Consider the following 18,932-nt stretch of genomic DNA (forward strand, 5'->3'; position numbering starts at 1 on the left):
GTGATTTCAGTGAATCACATTTATCTCACCAAGTGTTTTATAGCTTGTCAAGTTGTGGCAAGGACTGATTGAGGTCCTGTTTGAAGTGTGGGACCCTGTACAGATAATGGGGATCACTTCTCTTCTCATTAGACTTGGCAAACTCAATGCCACATGTCTTTAATGTCCACACACACACACAAAATTGGACCAGTAGATGCCTTGCTTTTAATTTAAAAGCCCATTTATAACTGGAATTCATTTCTTTGATGAATTGTATTTTTTTAAATAAAATGTCTACTTAGAAGACGAACATAAATAACAAAATAATTTTTTTAATAGTATGCCTGGTTCAAGAGAAGTTCAGATACAACAGGACTTGGATCACATCTCAGGGCTCAATGGGAATTCATTTCAATCTGAAGGTAATATTTTATCCTAATGAGTAGCACCTTAAAATAGAAACAGATAGAGGAATTCTGTTAGCTGTTTTTTTAAAACTGTGTAAATGCAAAGAATGTTTTTCTTTTTTTTTTTTGCTAATGCAAATGAGGTTTATTAATGCATACTTGCCTTAAAGGTAGTGAAAAGCCAACACTTTAGATACTGTGCATTTGATGTCAGGGTGCAACTAATGAACACTGAGGACTATTTTATTTGGTCAGGTGGTTATTTATTTATTTATTTATTTATGAGAGAGAGAGAGGCAGAGACACAGGCAGAGGGAGAAGCAGGCTCCATGCAGGGAGCCTGATGTGGGATTCCATCCTGGACCCTAGGATCATGCCTTGAGCCAAAAGCTGACGCTCAACCACTGAGCCACCCAGGAGTCCCACGTGGTTCTTTCTAAAATCATAAATTAATTAGAGCCACCAATTACTGATAAGTGGGAAAATGAGGAGTTCTGGGATCAGACAGGAGTTGGGTTAACCTTGGGTTTCTTCACTTTCTGGCTGGAAGACTTTGGACAATTTATGTAACCATCTGCGTCACAATTTTGTCATCTGTAAAATGGGCCTAATGGTACTCTCGTCATGTAGCATTAGAAGGATTAAATGGAAGAACAGAAAGTGCCTAATACAGCTCATGAAATGTGGTAGCTTAGTGTTAATTCTTTCCAACGTTTCAAAGCTACCTCGAACAAATGAAGAGCATCTGAAAACTCCTGACTGATCAGGAGGTCGTCTGTCACCAAAGCAACTGAAGAGTTTATCGTTCTAACCAAGAGGAATCTCTAGCTGACCCTTCATAGGCCCCACAAGTTTAGCATGAATGGGTTAGCCCCAGTGCTACTGGGAAAATGCAATGGGAGCTCCACTGTGACTTTAATAACCTCCCCATGCAGATGTAATAGGGCAGCTTCTTAGACTTTGGGCAAACATGAAGGCCAGTTTTGTTTTACAGATGAAATAGAATATGAAAACCAAAAAAGGCTGGAGGAAGAGGAGGACCTAAATGTGCTGACATTTGAAGACCTTCTTTGCTTCGCATATCAAGTTGCCAAAGGAATGGAATTTCTGGAATTTAAGTCGGTAAGCCCCTTTTGAAGGAGAAACTAACAGCGACAAGATAATTTTGGAAATGAGATGTGCTTTCCTTTTTTCTTATTTTAACTGGTATCCCTTAAAGTCCATCGCCCCTCCTCTCCCTTCCCTCTGGCCACCCCCCTTTCACTGTTGGAGCGACCTAGAATGTTCATCACACCAGCTCTGGATGAATTATGGTGTGAAGGCCTGAGATCTCTTATTAGATACTGGTTATCACAGCCCTCCCAGGTGGTCCAAAGTCCCCTGACAGGAAGTTAGAACTAGGGGACAGTGTCAGCCATTCCTTAGCCAGTCAGTTCGGATTGTTCAGGCTGTGACCCTGGATAAACAGAGGCTCAAACACACTGTGCTCTGCACTCCAGGCCAGCCACCAGCCTCCTGCAAGAGAGGCCATTGCCTCTTCTGTGGGGTTGTGCGCTGAGCTAGCAGGATCCTTGTGTACCTGCTGGCCGTCCACTGCCAAGCCCAGATCCATGGGGCCATGATGTGAGGGCCGTGGAACCCTCTTCGGACTATGGCTTCTACCTCAGTTTTGCATTCTTCCTATAATGGCCTTTCAGCCCTGTTCTCAGACATTTCAAGGGTCTGCTGCCTGTGAGCAGATGTAAGGCATTCCTCGGGCTGCTTTCCATCCTCACTGTCTTAACGTTCTGTTACCTTCTGTGTACTTCCCAAACTCTTCCCTCCATTTTTCCGTTTGAATCGTTGCTTCTCTTTCCCCCCTCTTTCCTTCATGTCCCTCCCTTTGCCTCCTCTCTGCTCGTTCTCCCTGAATTTGGAGAGAATAATTTCACTTGTATTTTTTTCTTTAAAAAAATTAATTTCTTTAATATACTGTCATAGGTCAGGTATGTCTCAGTTTGAAAAAGATTGACATGGGGATCCCTGGGTGGCTCAGCGATTTGGTGCCTGCCTTCGGCCCAGGGTGTGATCCTGGAGGCCCGGGATCAAGTCCCACGTCGGGCTCCCTGCATGGAGCCTGCTTCTCCCTCTGCCTGTGTCTCTGCCTCTCTCTGTGTGTGTGTGCTCTCGTGAATAAATAAATAAGATCTTTAAAAAAAAAAAAAAGATTGGCATGAAATAAATCAATAGCTTTGAAGAATAGAAAAAAAATGATAGTCACAATAGCAACCAAAGCTGTGAAGCATCTTGAGATAAACACAAGAAATATGCTAGATCCGCACGAAATGTTACTCAATGGCAAAAGAGAGGCCTGAATAAATGCGCTTTACCATGTTCACATAGGAGAGATTCAGGGATTATTAGGAAAGCCAATTCTGTCCAAGTTAATCTGTGTATTTAACACAACTCCAGTTAGAATCTCAAGGGTCGTTTTTCCCCCTTGTGGATCTTGAAAGTGCATGTTACCTTCTTTGCGTTTCTTTTTCCAAATGTGGGCCTCTTTGCTCAGTAGTTAAAAAACAAATTTCTGTCTCATGATATTTTCCCACCCCTCTTCTCAGAGGCACATTCTCTTCATCTTCCCTGTCTGCTGTCAGATTCCTCCTAAGTATCTATGGTTGGCTTATGTATAGTTCACCTGCTCGGCTATGGTAGTGCTCTTGTGTCTTTTTTTTTTTTTTAAGATTTTATTTATTTATTCATGAGAGACACACACGCACACACACAGAGGCAGAGACACAGACACAGGTAGAGGGAGAAGCAGGCTCCATGCAGGGAGCTCGCCGTGGGACTCGATCCTGGTTCTCCAGGATCACGCCCTGGGCTGAAGGTGGCGCTAAACCGCTGAGCCACCTGGGCTGCCCTCGTGTGTCTTTATAGACCTTGGAGGGCCTTGACCTTCATCATCTGGCCTGGTTTGCTGCCTGTCTTTAAAATAAATACACAAATGACTCACAACCAGAAGTCAAGGGGCGCTGCTTTCCCCTCCCCCCCCCGTCTGCGCTTATTGTAATAAGATTTTTTTTTTGAGGAATACCCAGTTTCTGAGACCCTTTACACCTTGTTTTCCCTTTACACCCTCTTCTCTACATCATGACATCACTGTCTCCTGTTTCTCTTTTCTCCCTACTTCTCTGGTAGCTCCTCGCTTCCACCGTAGGTTCTGTGAGTCCATCCAGCGTTACCCAGGCACTAACTAGTGCCGAGCGCTCTGCTAGGTGCTGAGATAGAGTCAGAGCTTATCACTGATAGGGGACAAAGAGACAGCAGACATGCAAGTCAAAGATGACACTGTAATATGGGAAATACTTGTGTTCCAGTAATTCTGGGAACCCAGGGGAGACATGGGCATATCAGAACTGGGGACAGCAGTGCGGGGCAGCAGAGGGTGCAGAAAAGGCTTGCGGAAGGAGCTTGTGCTTGGGTTAGAGGAGATTTCTGGGAAAAAGGAAAACCAGCCCAGAACAGGGGATAGATCAGGGAACATGAAATCAGGAGGAAGTCTGTTGAGAAAGGTCACAGTGAAATGTATGGCATGTGGCTCCTTGGGCAACAGACAGAGTAGGGCCTGGTCCAGCAGTTACTTGGATATTCCAGGCTGAAGCTCAAGAGAGATGTCTGGGTTGGAAATAGAGGTTTGGTGATGGCAGTTGCATCTCTCTATTTGGATACAATGGCTCAGGGGTGGAATGAGAGGGCGCAGCCCTGGGGAATGAGAGCAGGCCGGCCTGGAGCCGCAGCGGGAAGCAGCTTCCACCAGGCAGTTGGAAGAAAACGGGCCGGCGACGTGCTGAATTCAAAGAAGGAGGGACCTGAAGGAAGAGGAACTAGCCCAGCAGTACCAGGTGCCGCCAGGAGGTCAAATCATATCTCAACTGGATCGGTGCAGTGTGGTTCACTGCAGGGCTTAACCCAAGCAGCTGGGCAGACATCCGGGAGGAGGAAAGCTGGGTGCAGGCCTGGTAGTAAAGTGGGTGAAGAATAAATGGTCTACAGGTAGTGGACATCACTCTCAGAGAACTGGAGAAGGAGGAAGGAGAGCTAGATGGATTTTAGTCTGTTGGGTTTTTGCTTTTAGTTTTTCCAAGATTGAAGAGAGCTCTTTGGACCTTTGCTACTAGTGCTCTGTGCCTTTGAATATCTTCCTTCTTAGAGTTAATTCTCTTACCATTCAGATTAATGTCATGTCATCTGTCTACCCAGGGGCTCCTAATTCTATTTTAGTCCATCTTCCTAAATTATTTTTCACTTTTTCGAAATATATACATTTTTTTGATAGTATTTTCATTGCCAAAGCTATTCTCCCATCAAAAAAGAGATTATTTTCTCCACCCCGCAGTAAGAGTGCTGGAAGACAGCCTCTGAAAATCCCTTTGGGAGCTCAACCCTGGGTCCTGGTATTGTGCTATTTATAGCAATACGCGACACCCAGCCAGGCTTGATCTCCTTTCTAAGAACCCATCCTCTTGACCTCTGGGAATGTTCCATGAGCAACACAAGTGACCGCATCCACAGCAGGTAAAGAATTGGGCCATCTGTGTTCACTGTGTGTGCCACATGTCATGCATGATGACTGCTGGTGGTGGCCCAGTAAAGATAAGACACCTTGATGAACCATGCTTTCCTATCACCTGGAATTCCTACTGAACCTGAAACTGGAAGCAAGATTGCACTCTCTGATAACCTACATCACAGTAAATAACACTCCAATTTCCTTCTTTATAGTGTGTTCACAGAGACCTGGCAGCCAGGAATGTGCTCGTGACCCATGGGAAAGTGGTGAAGATCTGTGATTTTGGATTGGCTCGAGATATTATGAGCGACTCCAACTATGTTATCAGGGGCAATGTAAGGCCGCTATTTTGCACATATTTTTTTACTATTATTGTGTGTTTTGTCATTGTTACGGTAGACGTCCACAACCGCTGTAGTACATGTTTGATTTATGGCAGCATCCAAAACCTTCCTCACTGCAGTCGGCTTTCTTATGTTTTAAAGCCTTTTCTGGGGGATCCCTGGTTGGCTCGGCGGTTTGGCGCCTGCCTTTGGCCCAGGGCGCGATCCTGGAGTCCCAGGATCGAGTCCTGCATCGGGCTCCTGGCATGGAGCCTGCTTCTCCCTCCTCCTGTGTCTCTGCCTCTCTCTCTCTCTCTATGTCTATCATAAATGAATAAATAAATCTTTAAAAAAAAAAGGCTATTCTGTAGCTTCAGGGAATATTCCAGTTATAATAAAAGCTGAGCAAAATAGCATCGCATCTGTCCTTGCGATAGTCAGAATAGATGAATTAGGGATCTTGGTCCAATCCACACTTAAAAAATCTCCTAACTTAAACTTACTTCAGTTCCCATAGCTATAAAGCAACCGGGGTCATATTTTCAATTATGGGAATTTGGCAGTAGCTACAATAAAGCATTTTTTAAAAGTACAACATATAAAAAAATAAAGTACAACATATAAATTAAAGATGAAATGTAAATTTTTAAAAGGCACAATATTTAAATTAAATATTCACTGATGAATATTCAGCATCTTATTACTATCACACAGGGAGACCTAAAACATGACCACTTGTTAAAAACAAAAAACCAACTAGGGACAGATGTGGGTTTTTTTGTTTTTTGTTTTTTGCTTTGGGGGTGGGGATAGATGTGTTATTTAAGAATTATTGGAGGGACACCTGGATGGCTTAGTGGTTGAGCGTCTGCCTTTGGCTCAGGTCATGATCCCAGAGTCCTGGGATCAAGTCCTGCATCAGGCTCCCTGCAGGGAGCCTGCTTCTCCCTCTGCCTATGTCTCTGCCTCTCTGTGTCTCTCATGAATTAAAACAAAAAAAAAAAAAAAAAAACTTAAAAAAAAGAACTATTGGCAATACTAACTAGATGATAAAATTGTGTAATGGAAAGAGTACAGCTTGTAAGAATCATACACCTAGAGTTAAATAATAGTAGCAGCAAGTCCTGATAGTGCTTACTGGGTGCTAAGCAGTATTCTTAAGTGCTTTACGTATATTGATTCATTTAGTCCTCAAAGTACCCACTTGTGGGTTGGGAGACCGAGACATAGAAATGGAATTCGCCCATGATTCCACAGCATGTGGACTAGAGAGTGAATGGTCTGAGCCCCAAGTCTGTACGTAACCACTATGACACATGCATCATTTCCCGTGATTATATGCTTACCTCACTGGTGTCTTGTGGGAACAAACCAATAAAACCAACATGAAAGCACCTGTCTGGTGTAAATAGCCAATAAATGTTACAAATCAAATTAAACTGTATTCCCATTAGAATCAAATAACCATCTCAGCTGATTTTAGATCTCTACTTCACTCGTTGGAGCTGAAGTCATAAATATGATCAAAGCTCATGTGTGTTTGTGCAGTTTTTACCTTATGCGCTGGTGGTCTCTTATGTGGGAAGATGAATTCCCTTTGGCACCTCAATTAATTCTTGTAATTAATCAAATTAACCAGACTGGCCTGTTTGATTCTATCAGCTCATCGGTTTGTGTAGGATTTAAAATAGTTTCTTTCTTGAGCTTCAATTTTCTTTTTGTTATATTCCTAAGTAATCTCTACACCCAATGTGGGGCTCAAGCTCACAACCCCAAGGTCCAGAGTCACATTCTCAACCAACTGAGTCAGTCAGGTGTCCTTTGAGCTCTGGTTTTAGTTGGCAGATTAAACATACACTGTGAAAGGCTCTTTACCTCATGAAAAAGAAAATACTACAAAATTCTCTGTCCTAGTAACCTATCTGCTCCTGTGTCTTGATTCTAATCTGAGGCTGTACTAACTAAAAACCTGCCTTTCATGCTACTGGAAATTATTAAAGCCACAGAAGCCAGCCTGGTGTCATTCCTCGAAGTGATGACATATGCTCCCCTCACCACATTCTTGTAGATGGCATTTCCACTAACGTTCTCCCAAGAAATGCTTTAACAAAATATTCCATTAATTCACTAGTATTTACTTACCTCTGGGCGACTGACTAGTTAGTCCTTAATGGGAATTATCTATTGTTTAATTCACCCAATCCAAGCACAAGGCTTTCTTCAAGATGAGTTTTATTTATTTTTAAATATTTTATTGTTTATTTATGAGAGACACAGAGAGAGAGAGAGAGGCAGGGACACAGGCAGAGGGAGCAGCAGGCTGCAGGGAGCCCGACACGGGACTCGATCTTGTGTCTCCAGGATCATGCCCTGGGCTGAAGGTGGCACTAAACCGCTGAGCCACCCAGGCTGCCCTGTTCAAGATGAGTTTTTTGTTTTTTGTTTTTTTAAGATTTTATTTATTTATTCATGAGAGACACAGAGAGAGCGAGAGAGAGAGGCAGAGGCACAGGCAGAGGGAGAAGCAGGTTCCACGCAGGGAGTGCGACATGGGACTCGATCCCAGATTTCCAGGATCACGCCCTGGGCTGAAGGTGGCGCTAAACTGCTGAACCACTGGGGCTGCCCCCAAGATGAGTTTTAAAGAGATAGCCAGCTGTGAGGCGCACCTGGGCGGCTCAGTTGATTGGGCATCTGACTCTTGATTTCAGCTCAGGTCATTATCTTGGGGTTGTGAGACGTAGCCCTTTATGGGGCTCCAAGCTGAATGTGGAGCTTATTTACAATTCTCCTCTCTCTCTGTCCATTTCCTGGATTGCATGTGCTCTAAAGAGAGATAGAGAGAGAGAGAGAGAGAGAGATCCAGTTGGGTTTTTGTTTTATCTTTTTGTAAGGCTATTATGTTAGAATTTTGATTTGAAAGTGGAAAACTTCCACTTGAGAGATAATTTTCTACATTAAGCATTAAGAGTGCCTTTTGGAAGAAAATAAATTATATTACCTAGCTAATAAGAGAAAAGAAATACTCTTTGTCATTCAGTCAGTTCCCCACTGATCACCTTTGGTCTACTTTTGGACTCTACACAGGCCCGTCTGCCTGTAAAGTGGATGGCCCCTGAAAGCTTATTTGAAGGGATCTACACCATAAAGAGTGACGTCTGGTCATATGGAATATTACTCTGGGAAATATTCTCTCTTGGTACGTTTTGTACTTTGCTGCCATCCCTTGACCCCTCTGCACCCCCTCCCCATTCCTAAATCAAAGAGGGTGTGATATGGCCCTTCTAATGCTCACAAGAGCTAACTAATCTGACTTCTGTGCCCCTTCTTGTTTTATTTGTGGTGTCTTCCCCAGAGGCCTATACCTGCTTCAGAGCAGGAGCCGTGACTTTCCTCACCCCAAGCAGTGCCTGGCCCATGGGAGCTCTCAGGTCATGCTAGATAATTGAATGAATTAATAAGCCAATGAAATGATTTTATCCTCCCTAATGTTTTCCTCAGGTGTCAATCCTTACCCTGGTATTCCAGTTGATGCTAACTTCTATAAACTCATTCAAAGTGGATTTAAGATGGATCAGCCATTTTATGCTACAGAAGAAATGTAAGTTCAAATCAGACTGTACAGTGGCTGAAATCAGTTTACAGTCTCTCTAGTTCTGAATGCATGACCCCCAAAAACGTAAAACTCTTTGATGCAAAAATTCATATGATTCCTCTTTAAAAAAAAAAAAAGAAAAAGAAAAGAAAAGGAAAGGAAACTTCCTTTATCTTTTGGGGATTTCTGAACAAAACTGCAGATATCGTGAATTAGGAGCTTCAATTCTTTCCCTGGAAGGATCCCTGAAGGCAATAAGACTCCATCTCCTGATTTCTGGTCCACATTGTACTTTTAAAAATGCATTTCTGTCCATCACCTAATTTGCCTTTTCTGGTGTGAGTTGAAAATCTTGTGGAGTACTTGCCCCAGAAGAAGCATGTCACAGACCATGAGTAGCTCCACAAGAAGAAATGGTGGGAAATGATCAACTTTTTTTTCATTCAGATTTCCTTATCTTACCGCTCCTTCTCTTGCTTTTACAGATACTTTATAATGCAATCCTGCTGGGCTTTTGACTCAAGGAAACGGCCGTCCTTCCCCAACTTAACTTCCTTTTTAGGATGTCAGCTGGCGGATGCAGAAGAAGCGGTATGTAGCTGCATAATACTTTGTAAAGCATCATTAGAAAGGAAAGCAGTGACTCACAACACACACTGATGTCCTAAGAAGCAAGGTGTCACTATCTTTCTCATCACAATTTGTCTTGGTTGCCCTTTGAAAGTTGTATGGAGTGAGACATATTTCTTGGTAGGTGTTCTTGGGGGAGGGGGGAAGAAAGCTTTTCCCAAAGATTTCAGTTGATTAATTAAGAAATTAAATGTTTTTAAGTGTCCAGTGCTTCGGACTAGACAACTAAATAAAACTTAATCCGTGACCCCCACTGACCTTTCCTAATTGAACAAAAAGCTTTATTATGAATAATCACACAACCCAGTCGTATAGTACAGCAGAGTAGAAAGAACATTGACTTGGAGTCGTGCGAGTCTAATTCCCAGCTCTACCATTCTATCTCCTCATCGCTATATGAATTATAGCAAATCATTTTACCTCTCTGGCTCTTACGTATTACACCTGTAAAATGGTTTGCCAAGGTAGGTGATCCTTGAGCTCTGGGAACTTGGACTCACTCTGCTGACTAGTTGTCTAGTCCGAAGCACTGGACACTTAAAAACATTTAATTTCTTAATCCCTCAGTAAACCACCTGGTGTAGTGAATGGAGCCATCCCCTAGAGGAAGTGGACAAAGGATAAGACCTTGAACCCTCAATACCCAGGTTCACATCTTGGCTCCATCATTTACATCTTATAGGCCTCTATTAAGTCACTTAATCTTTTTTGGATCTCAGTTTCCTTATCTGAAATGTAGGATTAACAATTAACAGTCTTGGGGCACCTGGGTGGCTTAGTCGATTAAGCATCTGCCTTTGGCTCAGGTCGTGATCCTGGGGTTCTGGGATCGAGCCCCATGGCGGACTCTCCACTCAGTGGGGAGCCTGCTTCTCCCTCTCCCTCTGCCTACCTCTCCCCACTTGTGCACTTTCTCTCTCTCTGTCATGTAAATAAATAAAATCTTAAAAAACAAAAAATCTTACTTTACAAAGTTGTAAGGAGCAGGGTGTATGTGAAAAGACTTAGCACTTAGCAGGCACTTGGTAGTTAATCAATAAATGTTAGTTACATAGGAACCTCATTGTTTAAATGGATTGTTCTCTTTTTCTAAATTATTAAGAGTCCATTTTCAATTCTATAGTCTCTCCAGAGACCTGGGTGCATGGTATATGTCCTTTCCTCCTGGTAGGATGTTTAAAAATCACATTCAGAAACTAAATTATTCTCAGGGAATTAGGCCAAAAAGGTCGAGGGAGATGGAAAGCCTCAAGGCTATTGAGCAGATAGCCTGGACATAGTTAATGACCCTATAAGATAGGGACGCCTGAGTGTCTCAGCGGTTGAGCATCTGCGTTTGGCTCTGGGCAAGATCCCAGGTCCAGGGATCGAGTCCCACATTAGGTTCCCTGAAAGGAGCCTGCTTCTCTCTCTGCCTATGTCTCTCCCTCTCTCTCATGAATAAATAAATCTTTTTAAAAAAATGACCCTATAAGATTAACTGAAAAAAGAGTTAGAAAGAGAAACAAGAAATGAACTGTTGAGGTAAAGAGAAAGGGCCATGTAATTTTTATTCACTGGACAGCTGGGGAGGATTCACAGGGGTGTTATTTGCACTAAGCTGTGAAGAATGAGTAGTATGTTGACTCTTGGTAAGTGGAGGGTTAGTCGGTGTTCCAGGCTAGATGAGCAATATAGATAAAGGTTCAAAGTTGAGAAAGTCGAATGGAAGATAAATGTTGTGGCTAAAATAACAGGGCTGGTGCGGGAATATGGAGAAAAACAAGACTGGAAAGGTAGTGGACCAGGGTGCACGATCTGTTACTGCTCAAAAGCTCCTTGGCTTTGTCCAGGACTACCTTGTCTTGGAGTACAAGTTTCCTTTCCTGTTCTCCCACCCACAGGATGTCCAGATCCCCATCCCTCTGTTCAGGGGGCCTTCTGGGTATCAGGAGTTGTTGAATGGTGAGCTCTCCATGGCTGATGATTCAGCTGAGGGTACCTGAGCTCAGGAACACCCCCCATCTTTCCCCCACACCCCCATTTTCTTCCTCTCTGCTCCCTGACCCTCTGTCATGGAAGGTTCTTTTTCCTACCAGTATCAGAGCCACTGATAGCAAACTGTATCTTTTTCAGGTAAGTTAGATAACAGCATATCCTCTCAGTGGGATTGATACACCAAGAGAGGACCCCCTTACTGCTGGCTGGGGCAGTAGGCTCCCGGCTAGTGGCCTGGGGAACAGAGCAGAGATTGGATTTCAGTCCCCACTTGCCTGTTTGGCTGGGCACCTCTGAGCAAGGTGGAATCTATGCAACCATGCCAGACAACTCTGCCCACTACGAGCAAGCCCTTGGTCCTCCTCTGTTGCCACTCCATGCATGCTTTCCCTTCTCACCTCCTAAGCACAGTCATATCTAGTCTCTTGGGTGGGAAGCAGCCCTGCCAGCATCCCTGGGGTAATCTTTCCTGGTATGCATGTGAATACTTTTTGAAGAGTTTTTGTTTTTGCTTCATCATGGGCTAGGGAAGGAAAATGGCTCTCCAGGAACAAGTGAGAAGGAGAGAAAACATAGGTTAATGCTCCTAAATATAACTCAACTCCAGTGGTATGGAGTTAGAGCAAGGAGACCACTGAATAACGTGCTAAGGCATAGTTCAAACAGTGGTGAATCAATGAGGATTTTTTAGAATGGACAAAAATACTTCAATATTTGTCTTGGTGACCCAGATCCCTCCAAATGGTGACAGATATTAACTAGGCTTATTGTGGTGATCATTTTGCAATATATACACATACATGAATCACATCATACACCTGAAACTCATATAGTTATATATCCATTATACCTCAGTTAAAAACGGGATGGGGGAGGCACCTGGGTGGCTCAGTCGGTTAAGCATCTGACTTTGGCTCAGGTCATGATCCCAGGGTTCTGGGATCAAGCCCCATGTCAGGCTCCCTGCTCAATAGAGAGCCTGCTTCTCCCTCTCCTTCTGCCCCTCCCTGCTGCTCATGCTCCCTCTCTCTCTCTCTCTCCTCTCTCTCTATCTCAAATAAATAAATAAAATCTTAAAAAAAAAAAGAGCCAGATCAAGTATTCTCTCCTCTCCAAAGATCTAGTCTGATTTCTGAGTCTTTGTAACACTCTATAACTGTGAGACTCAAATGATGTTATACGATACTTTTGTTTTATGGGTCTGTCTTTCCCATCACTAGACTTGGTTCATGAGGGCAAGGAGGTTCACTGCTCATCTTCGCATCACCTGATGCAGTCCCACAGGCAGGAGACGCTCTTTATTATAATGAATGAGTGAGTGCCTTTCAGTGAGAGGGTATGTCAGAGGTCACATCTGTTTTTTGTTCACTGTTACATACTCGGTGGCTGGCATAATTCTTAGCCTATAGAAAGTGTTAAGCAAGTATTTCTGGAAGGAGGGAAGGGAGGAAGGAAGGATTGAAGGAAAGAAAGGAGAGGAAAAGAAGTATAAAAGTGAATTTGAGAAAGCAAAAACCAAACTGTGGAAGTAAGGACATCAGTTAAGAAGTGACTGTGGCAACAGAAGTGAACAAAGATGAGGGGGTGAACCAGATGGTGGCGGGGGCAGGGGGAGATGTGCAGAAGGAAGGGGCCTGAAGTCACATCACCTCTCCTCTCCTATCAGTGCCCACAAATTATAAGAAATATATACTTATAATAAATGTATTATAAACAAGTCATACATTTATATATTATAAATAAATACAAATATAAAATAGATATAATATAAATATATATAAATACCTAATACCTATATACAAACACATACATATTTTTATTATACTTTTTTAAAGAAGTGAGGCTATAACTGCCTTTGAAAGCCAGAAGGAGATCTTTGTGGACCAGAAACTGTGGAAAACCCCTGAGACAATGAAAGCAGTTAGAACTGAAGAGGGAAGACCCACAACAGAGGACTCTTTAAAAGAATAAGGACAAGTGCTTTCCTAAAGCGTGGGGAGAAGTCTGGTGGGATCCTGCAGAAGTTCCACAGTGGGAGCAGTCACACTTAACCATGTGACATAACAGTTAACCATTACACATAAGAATAAAATAGGTGTTAAAAATGTGAGCATAACTGCTGTGAAAACAGAAATATAATCTATAATCTCAGGTTCAGTGTAGAAGAAACAAGGACTGTAGAGAAACCTCATCAACCCGACAAAACGGGGAAGAGAGAAACAAAAAGCATTCATGGAAATAGAAAAAAAGTACAAAATGGCAAGATTAGTAAGTCCACTTAAGAAAGAGAATTCCATAATAAATGAGACTGTTATCACATAAGTCACATTTACTAACCTTAGTGCGGGGCAATGAGAAATCACCAGTAACACCCAAAAAGCCCCAGCATCCTACATCAGAAAGTAACACTGAGGCTTCTTACAGGAGTCTTTGGTTCACAAGAAGGAGGAAGAGGAAGGAAAAAGACATAAACATAGACCCTGCTTATTAAAACCTGTAGGAGTCAGCCAAATTTATAACTCTAAATTCATTTATTAGAAGACAAAAAAGAATAAGAATGAATGACTTAAACTTTCACCTCAAGAAGCTAAGAAAAAAATGAAGAATGAAGAAAAGGAAGAGAAAGAACAAAGCAGAAGAAAACTAATAGAGGGGCACTTGGGTGGCTCAGTCAGTTGAGCATTGGACTCTTGGTTTCAGCTCAGGTCCTGGTCTTGGGGTCTTGGAATCTGTGCTGAGTGTGGAGTCTGACCAAAATTCTTTCCCCTCCCCCAACCTCCCATGCTTGGGCTTGTGCATGCGCTCTTGCTCTCTCTCTCTCAGATAAGAAAAAAATAAAAATAAAAAGAAGTAATAGAGATATAGGCAGAATTAATTAACCCGAGAGTAGCCCCCAAAACAAAGTAATAGTGATGATCAGGAAAAACAAAAGTTGTTTTTTGAGCTAATAATAGTAGTGATTTAATGGGTAACATTTTTTGAATGTTTGTTGTGCACACTACTGATGTACTACCCATAATAACTCATTTAATTCTCACATCAATCTCACAAAGTAAGTTCTATTATTACCTCTTTTGGAGATTAGTAAATTGACATACAGAGAGGTTCAATGGTTTGCCTAAGGTAACACAGTAAGTGTCAGACTTAGGATTTGAATACAATAGTCTGGATCTACCTTACACTGTATATTACTATTTATATTAATGCAGCATACACATATACCACTAATGCATAAAAATGAAGAGAACAATTAAGAAAAAAGAGGAAGCACAAATGACTGAATAAAAAGATACAGATAGAGAAGTCATTTTAAAAAGTGTAAGAAAATCATATGCACCTCTTTATATTGATACACTTGAAAAACTAGGGTTTCAAAACTTTTATAAGGAAAATGTACTTGAGTATTACTTGTGCAATTTAAAAATTCATTTAAAAAATCGCTTGAAGGGGAAAAATGGTTGGGAGGTATAGGCTTCCAGTTATGGAATGAAAAAGTCACAGGGATGAAAGGCACAACGGGAATATAGTCGGTGGTACTGTAATAGCACCGTATGGTGACAGGTGGGAGCTCCACTTGTGGGGAGCATGGCACAGAGTTGCACAGAGTTGTAGCATCACTATGCTGTACGCCTGAACCTGGTGCAACATTGTGTGTCACCTATATGTCAGTAAAACTAATTAATTACTTATATAAATAAGAATCACTTAAAGAAATGGACAGGGAGACATTAAAAGCAGTGATGTACCAGAATGGCACCCAGTCTCCGACTGGCTGTGGGAGTACAGCGAGCATAAGGAAATGGTTCTGAAAGTTCTAGATGGTGAGACTGGAGGACTGCACTAAGTGAAACTGTAAATACAGGGAGGAGAGAAGGTTTGGAGATCAGAGAGAATGGACTCAAGTGTGGAGCTGTTGGATTTGAAGTGTTACAGGCTTCCTCAGATGATTAGAAATTCAGTGCTAGAGATATACACTTGGTTCAATAGGTCATAGTCAGCTGCTTGGCCCACTTTACAAAAACGATATATTGTTACTGTTCATCCTTAAGGGTAGAGGCAGATGGTTATTGTGAAGACCAGGTTCAAAAGGATATTTGTGTCCGTTTTACAGAAAGAAAGAAAAATTAAGAGGAGGGGGTAGTCCATTCAGTTAACACCATAACTGACTGTCAAAACAAACACAAAGAAATACACAATAATGAGGAGTGGGGAGAGGAAAGGAGTCTGTCAAACTCACGTAAGAATTCATGATCTCAAAAAAAAAAAAAAAAAAAGAATTCATGATCTCTGAGGGGCACCTAGATGACTCAGTGGTTGAATGTCTGCCTTCGGCTCAGGTCGCGACTCCAGGATCCTGGGATCCAGTCCCGCATCGGGCTCCCTGCGGAGAGCCTGCTTCTCCCTCTGCCTATGTCTCTGCCTCTCTGTGTTTCTCATGAATAAATAAATTTTTAAAATCTTAAAAAAAAAAAAAGAATTCATGATCCTCAGGAAAAAAAATGCAGAATGCATGATCCCTACATCATGAAGAGGTCTCATAAATAACAAGAAATACCTGGATAGCCCAAAATAACAGGGCAAAGGAGAGAAGCAGACTGACTATTCACAATGAAGTGCAAATGTTCATTCAATATAGAAAAAGATGTTTGACTTTACTTATCATGAAACATGCGAGCAAGGAAGTAAAACCTTCTCTGGACAAAGGGCTAGAGCCGTGAGCGATAGTCAACATCCTTACTGCAAGGCTCTGGAGAAAAGAGTGTTGTTCCCAGACACAGCTGAGAGGAGCAGAAATAAGTAAAGCTTTCTGCAGGACAGCCTGGTGATGCACATCACCATTCAGATGTGGAGGCCCTTTGACCCAGCAATTCCACTTCCCCCATTCATCCCAGAGACAGACAGGGCCAGTGTGCACTTTCCAGTGCATGTTATGTAACCAATTCATCAAAAGGTCAGTTGTGGTGCATCAGTACTATGGAATGCTAGGCTACTATTAAAAAAATGAGTAAATAAAAAAATAAAAAATAATACATATTAAATAAATAAATAAATAAATAAATAAATAAATAAATAAATAAATAAAAAGATGAGGGGCACCTGAGTGACTCAGTTCGTTAAGTGTCTGCCTTGGGCTCAGGTCATGATCTCAGGGTTCTGGGATAGAGCCCCATGTTGGCTCCCTGCTCAGCGGGGAGTGTGTTTAATCCCTTCCCCTCTGCCCCTCCCTCTGCTTGCGTGTGCTCTTTCTCAAATAAGTTTTTTAAAAAAGGTAAATGTACTTATATTTAGTCAGTAGTGAAAATATGTAAAATGCAAACAACGTATTAGTAAATCAAAATAAGGTTCTAAAACACAGTCTACACTCTGAACCTACTGACCCGAAATTGTGTGTACACAGCAAGCTATAACGGTGGCTACCTCTGATGATTTTAGCTTTACTTCTATATATCTTCCTATATTACTTAAGATATCTATATGAATGTGTGTTGACTTAATCAGACAAAAAGTAGTGCTGTTTTCATTTTGGAAAAACATGTTATTTATTTATTTATTTATTCATGAGAGACAGAGAAAGGCAGAGGCATAGGCAGAGGGAGAAGCAGGCTTCCTGTGGAGAGTCCTGCCCAATGCAGGACTTGATCCTGGGACCACAGGATCACGACCTGAGCCAAAGGCAGATGCTCAACCACTGAGCCACCCAGGTACCCCTAAACAGACCTCTTTTAGTGGTCTTTCTCTTGTATGGTTTTACTATTCAGCTTTAGGAGTTCTAGATTGAGACTTTATATCCAAGAGTAGAAACAATGATTGAATAAGATGTTTGACTATGACTTGATTTCTCCATTAATAAATGGGCCAAATTTGCTTTGTCAATTAGTATCTTCTAAGATGATCTTCTAAGACTTATGCATACTAAGTAATTTGCAATGTAGCCCCTTGACATGTATGTTGTAATCAGTGTTCTTTTTCCCCCCCGCATTCAGATGTATCAGAACATGGATGGCCATGTTTCAGACCGTCCTTCCGTCTACCAAAACAGGCGACCTTACAGCAGAGAGGTGGATTCAGGGCTACTTGCTCCACAGGCTCATGTTGAAGAGTCCTAGAGAAACAATGTAGTCTGAAGGACTTCCTCCCTTCCACTCCCACTTTAAACAGGCTATAGATTACCAAACAGGATTAATTTCATCACCAAAAGAAAGTATATTCTCAACTGCTGCTTTGCTGGACTTTTCTCTAGAAGCTCTCTGTATTTACTCTTGTTTTCAAAGGAACTTTTGTAAAAACAAATCATCCTTTGCACAAGGCAGGAAGAGCTGATAATTAACTTTACTGGAGCATCTACCTACATCCAAAGGCCTTCTTAGGCTGGCTTGAGTGAAAATTGTGTACCTAAGGTATAGTATATTCTTGTAAATATATAAAACAAAAGCATTTTGCTAAGGAGAAGCTGATATGATTTTTTAAATCTATGTTTTAAAATAATATGTAACTTTTTCAGCTATTTAGTGATCTATTTTATGAACGGAAATAAAAATCTCTTCTATAGAAATGTTTGTCACTGGATTGTTTACATGATATATTTAGGGCAAGACTTAACGGGAGGGCAGGAACCTAATGAAATTATGTGCAATGATTTGTTTGTGCATGTGTATTTTTTTCCTACTGAGGTCCATCCTTTCTTCGGATTCTTTTTTTTTTTTTTTTTTTTCTTTAAAAGGATCTGTGTCTCCTGCCTCCAGACCAGAGCAGAACAGCTGATGGCTGCTTGCTACTCTGCAGCACTCTCTGGATTCAGCCTCCCTCGTCCTTTGAAGCTTTGCTCCCTCCCTCCCACAGGCTTATAAAGTTGGACTTATCCTCATCTTTACATTTCTTGGTGAAGAGCTTGGCGAAGGTCTGCCTTTGCTTGCACTCCCTTCCAGGTCCGTGGTTAAGAGCCCTGAAGCCAATCTGCCTGGATTTGAATTCTCTTTCTAACACTGTTTAGTTGTGTAACGTTGGGCAAGTAACTGAATTAGTTTGGGCCTCAGTTTCCTCTTCTGGAAGAAGGAATAATAAATGGGTGCCATCTATCTTACAGGGTTGTTGTAAGAATTAAATGGACCACATATTATATATATGTATATATGTTATAAATATACACAGAAACAGATGGTCCCCAACATACGGTGGTTCAACTTAAGATTTTTCTACTTCACGATGGTGCAAAAAGGACACACATTCTGTAGAAACCATTCTTTGAATTTTGAATTTAGATCTTTTCCAGGCTAGCAATATGCAGTACGATTGCCCCTGGTGATGCTGGGCAGTGGCAGCTCCCAGTTAGCCATGGGATCACAGGGTGAAAAACCAAAACACTGACCACCATGGCTTACCCATTTAACTATCCCATTTTTCACTTTCAGTACAGTATTCAATACATTACATGAGATATTCAACACTTTATTATAAAATAGGCTTTG

General features: G+C 41.8%; 1 protein-coding gene across 8 annotated transcripts in view; it reads left to right on the forward strand.

The window, feature by feature from the left end:
* The window catches only part of FLT3 (fms related receptor tyrosine kinase 3), a 120,199-nt gene extending 102,180 nt beyond the window's left edge, over nucleotides 1-18,019 (forward strand). For all 8 annotated transcript variants that reach the window (XM_025462618.3, XM_025462617.3, XM_025462621.3 and 5 more), the window contains 7 exons: nucleotides 322-404; nucleotides 1,384-1,511; nucleotides 5,154-5,276; nucleotides 8,352-8,463; nucleotides 8,766-8,865; nucleotides 9,345-9,450; nucleotides 17,451-18,019. In XM_025462618.3, coding sequence (XP_025318403.1) covers nucleotides 322-404; nucleotides 1,384-1,511; nucleotides 5,154-5,276; nucleotides 8,352-8,463; nucleotides 8,766-8,865; nucleotides 9,345-9,450; nucleotides 17,451-17,573 — 775 coding nt within the window. In that variant the 3' untranslated portion in view covers nucleotides 17,574-18,019. The remainder of the gene's footprint in view (nucleotides 1-321; nucleotides 405-1,383; nucleotides 1,512-5,153; nucleotides 5,277-8,351; nucleotides 8,464-8,765; nucleotides 8,866-9,344; nucleotides 9,451-17,450) is intronic.
* The last annotated feature ends 913 nt before the right edge of the window (nucleotides 18,020-18,932 follow it).

This window comes from Canis lupus, chromosome 25 (genome assembly GCF_003254725.2).
Source record: "Canis lupus dingo isolate Sandy chromosome 25, ASM325472v2, whole genome shotgun sequence".
NCBI classification, from domain to species: Eukaryota; Metazoa; Chordata; class Mammalia; order Carnivora; family Canidae; genus Canis; species Canis lupus.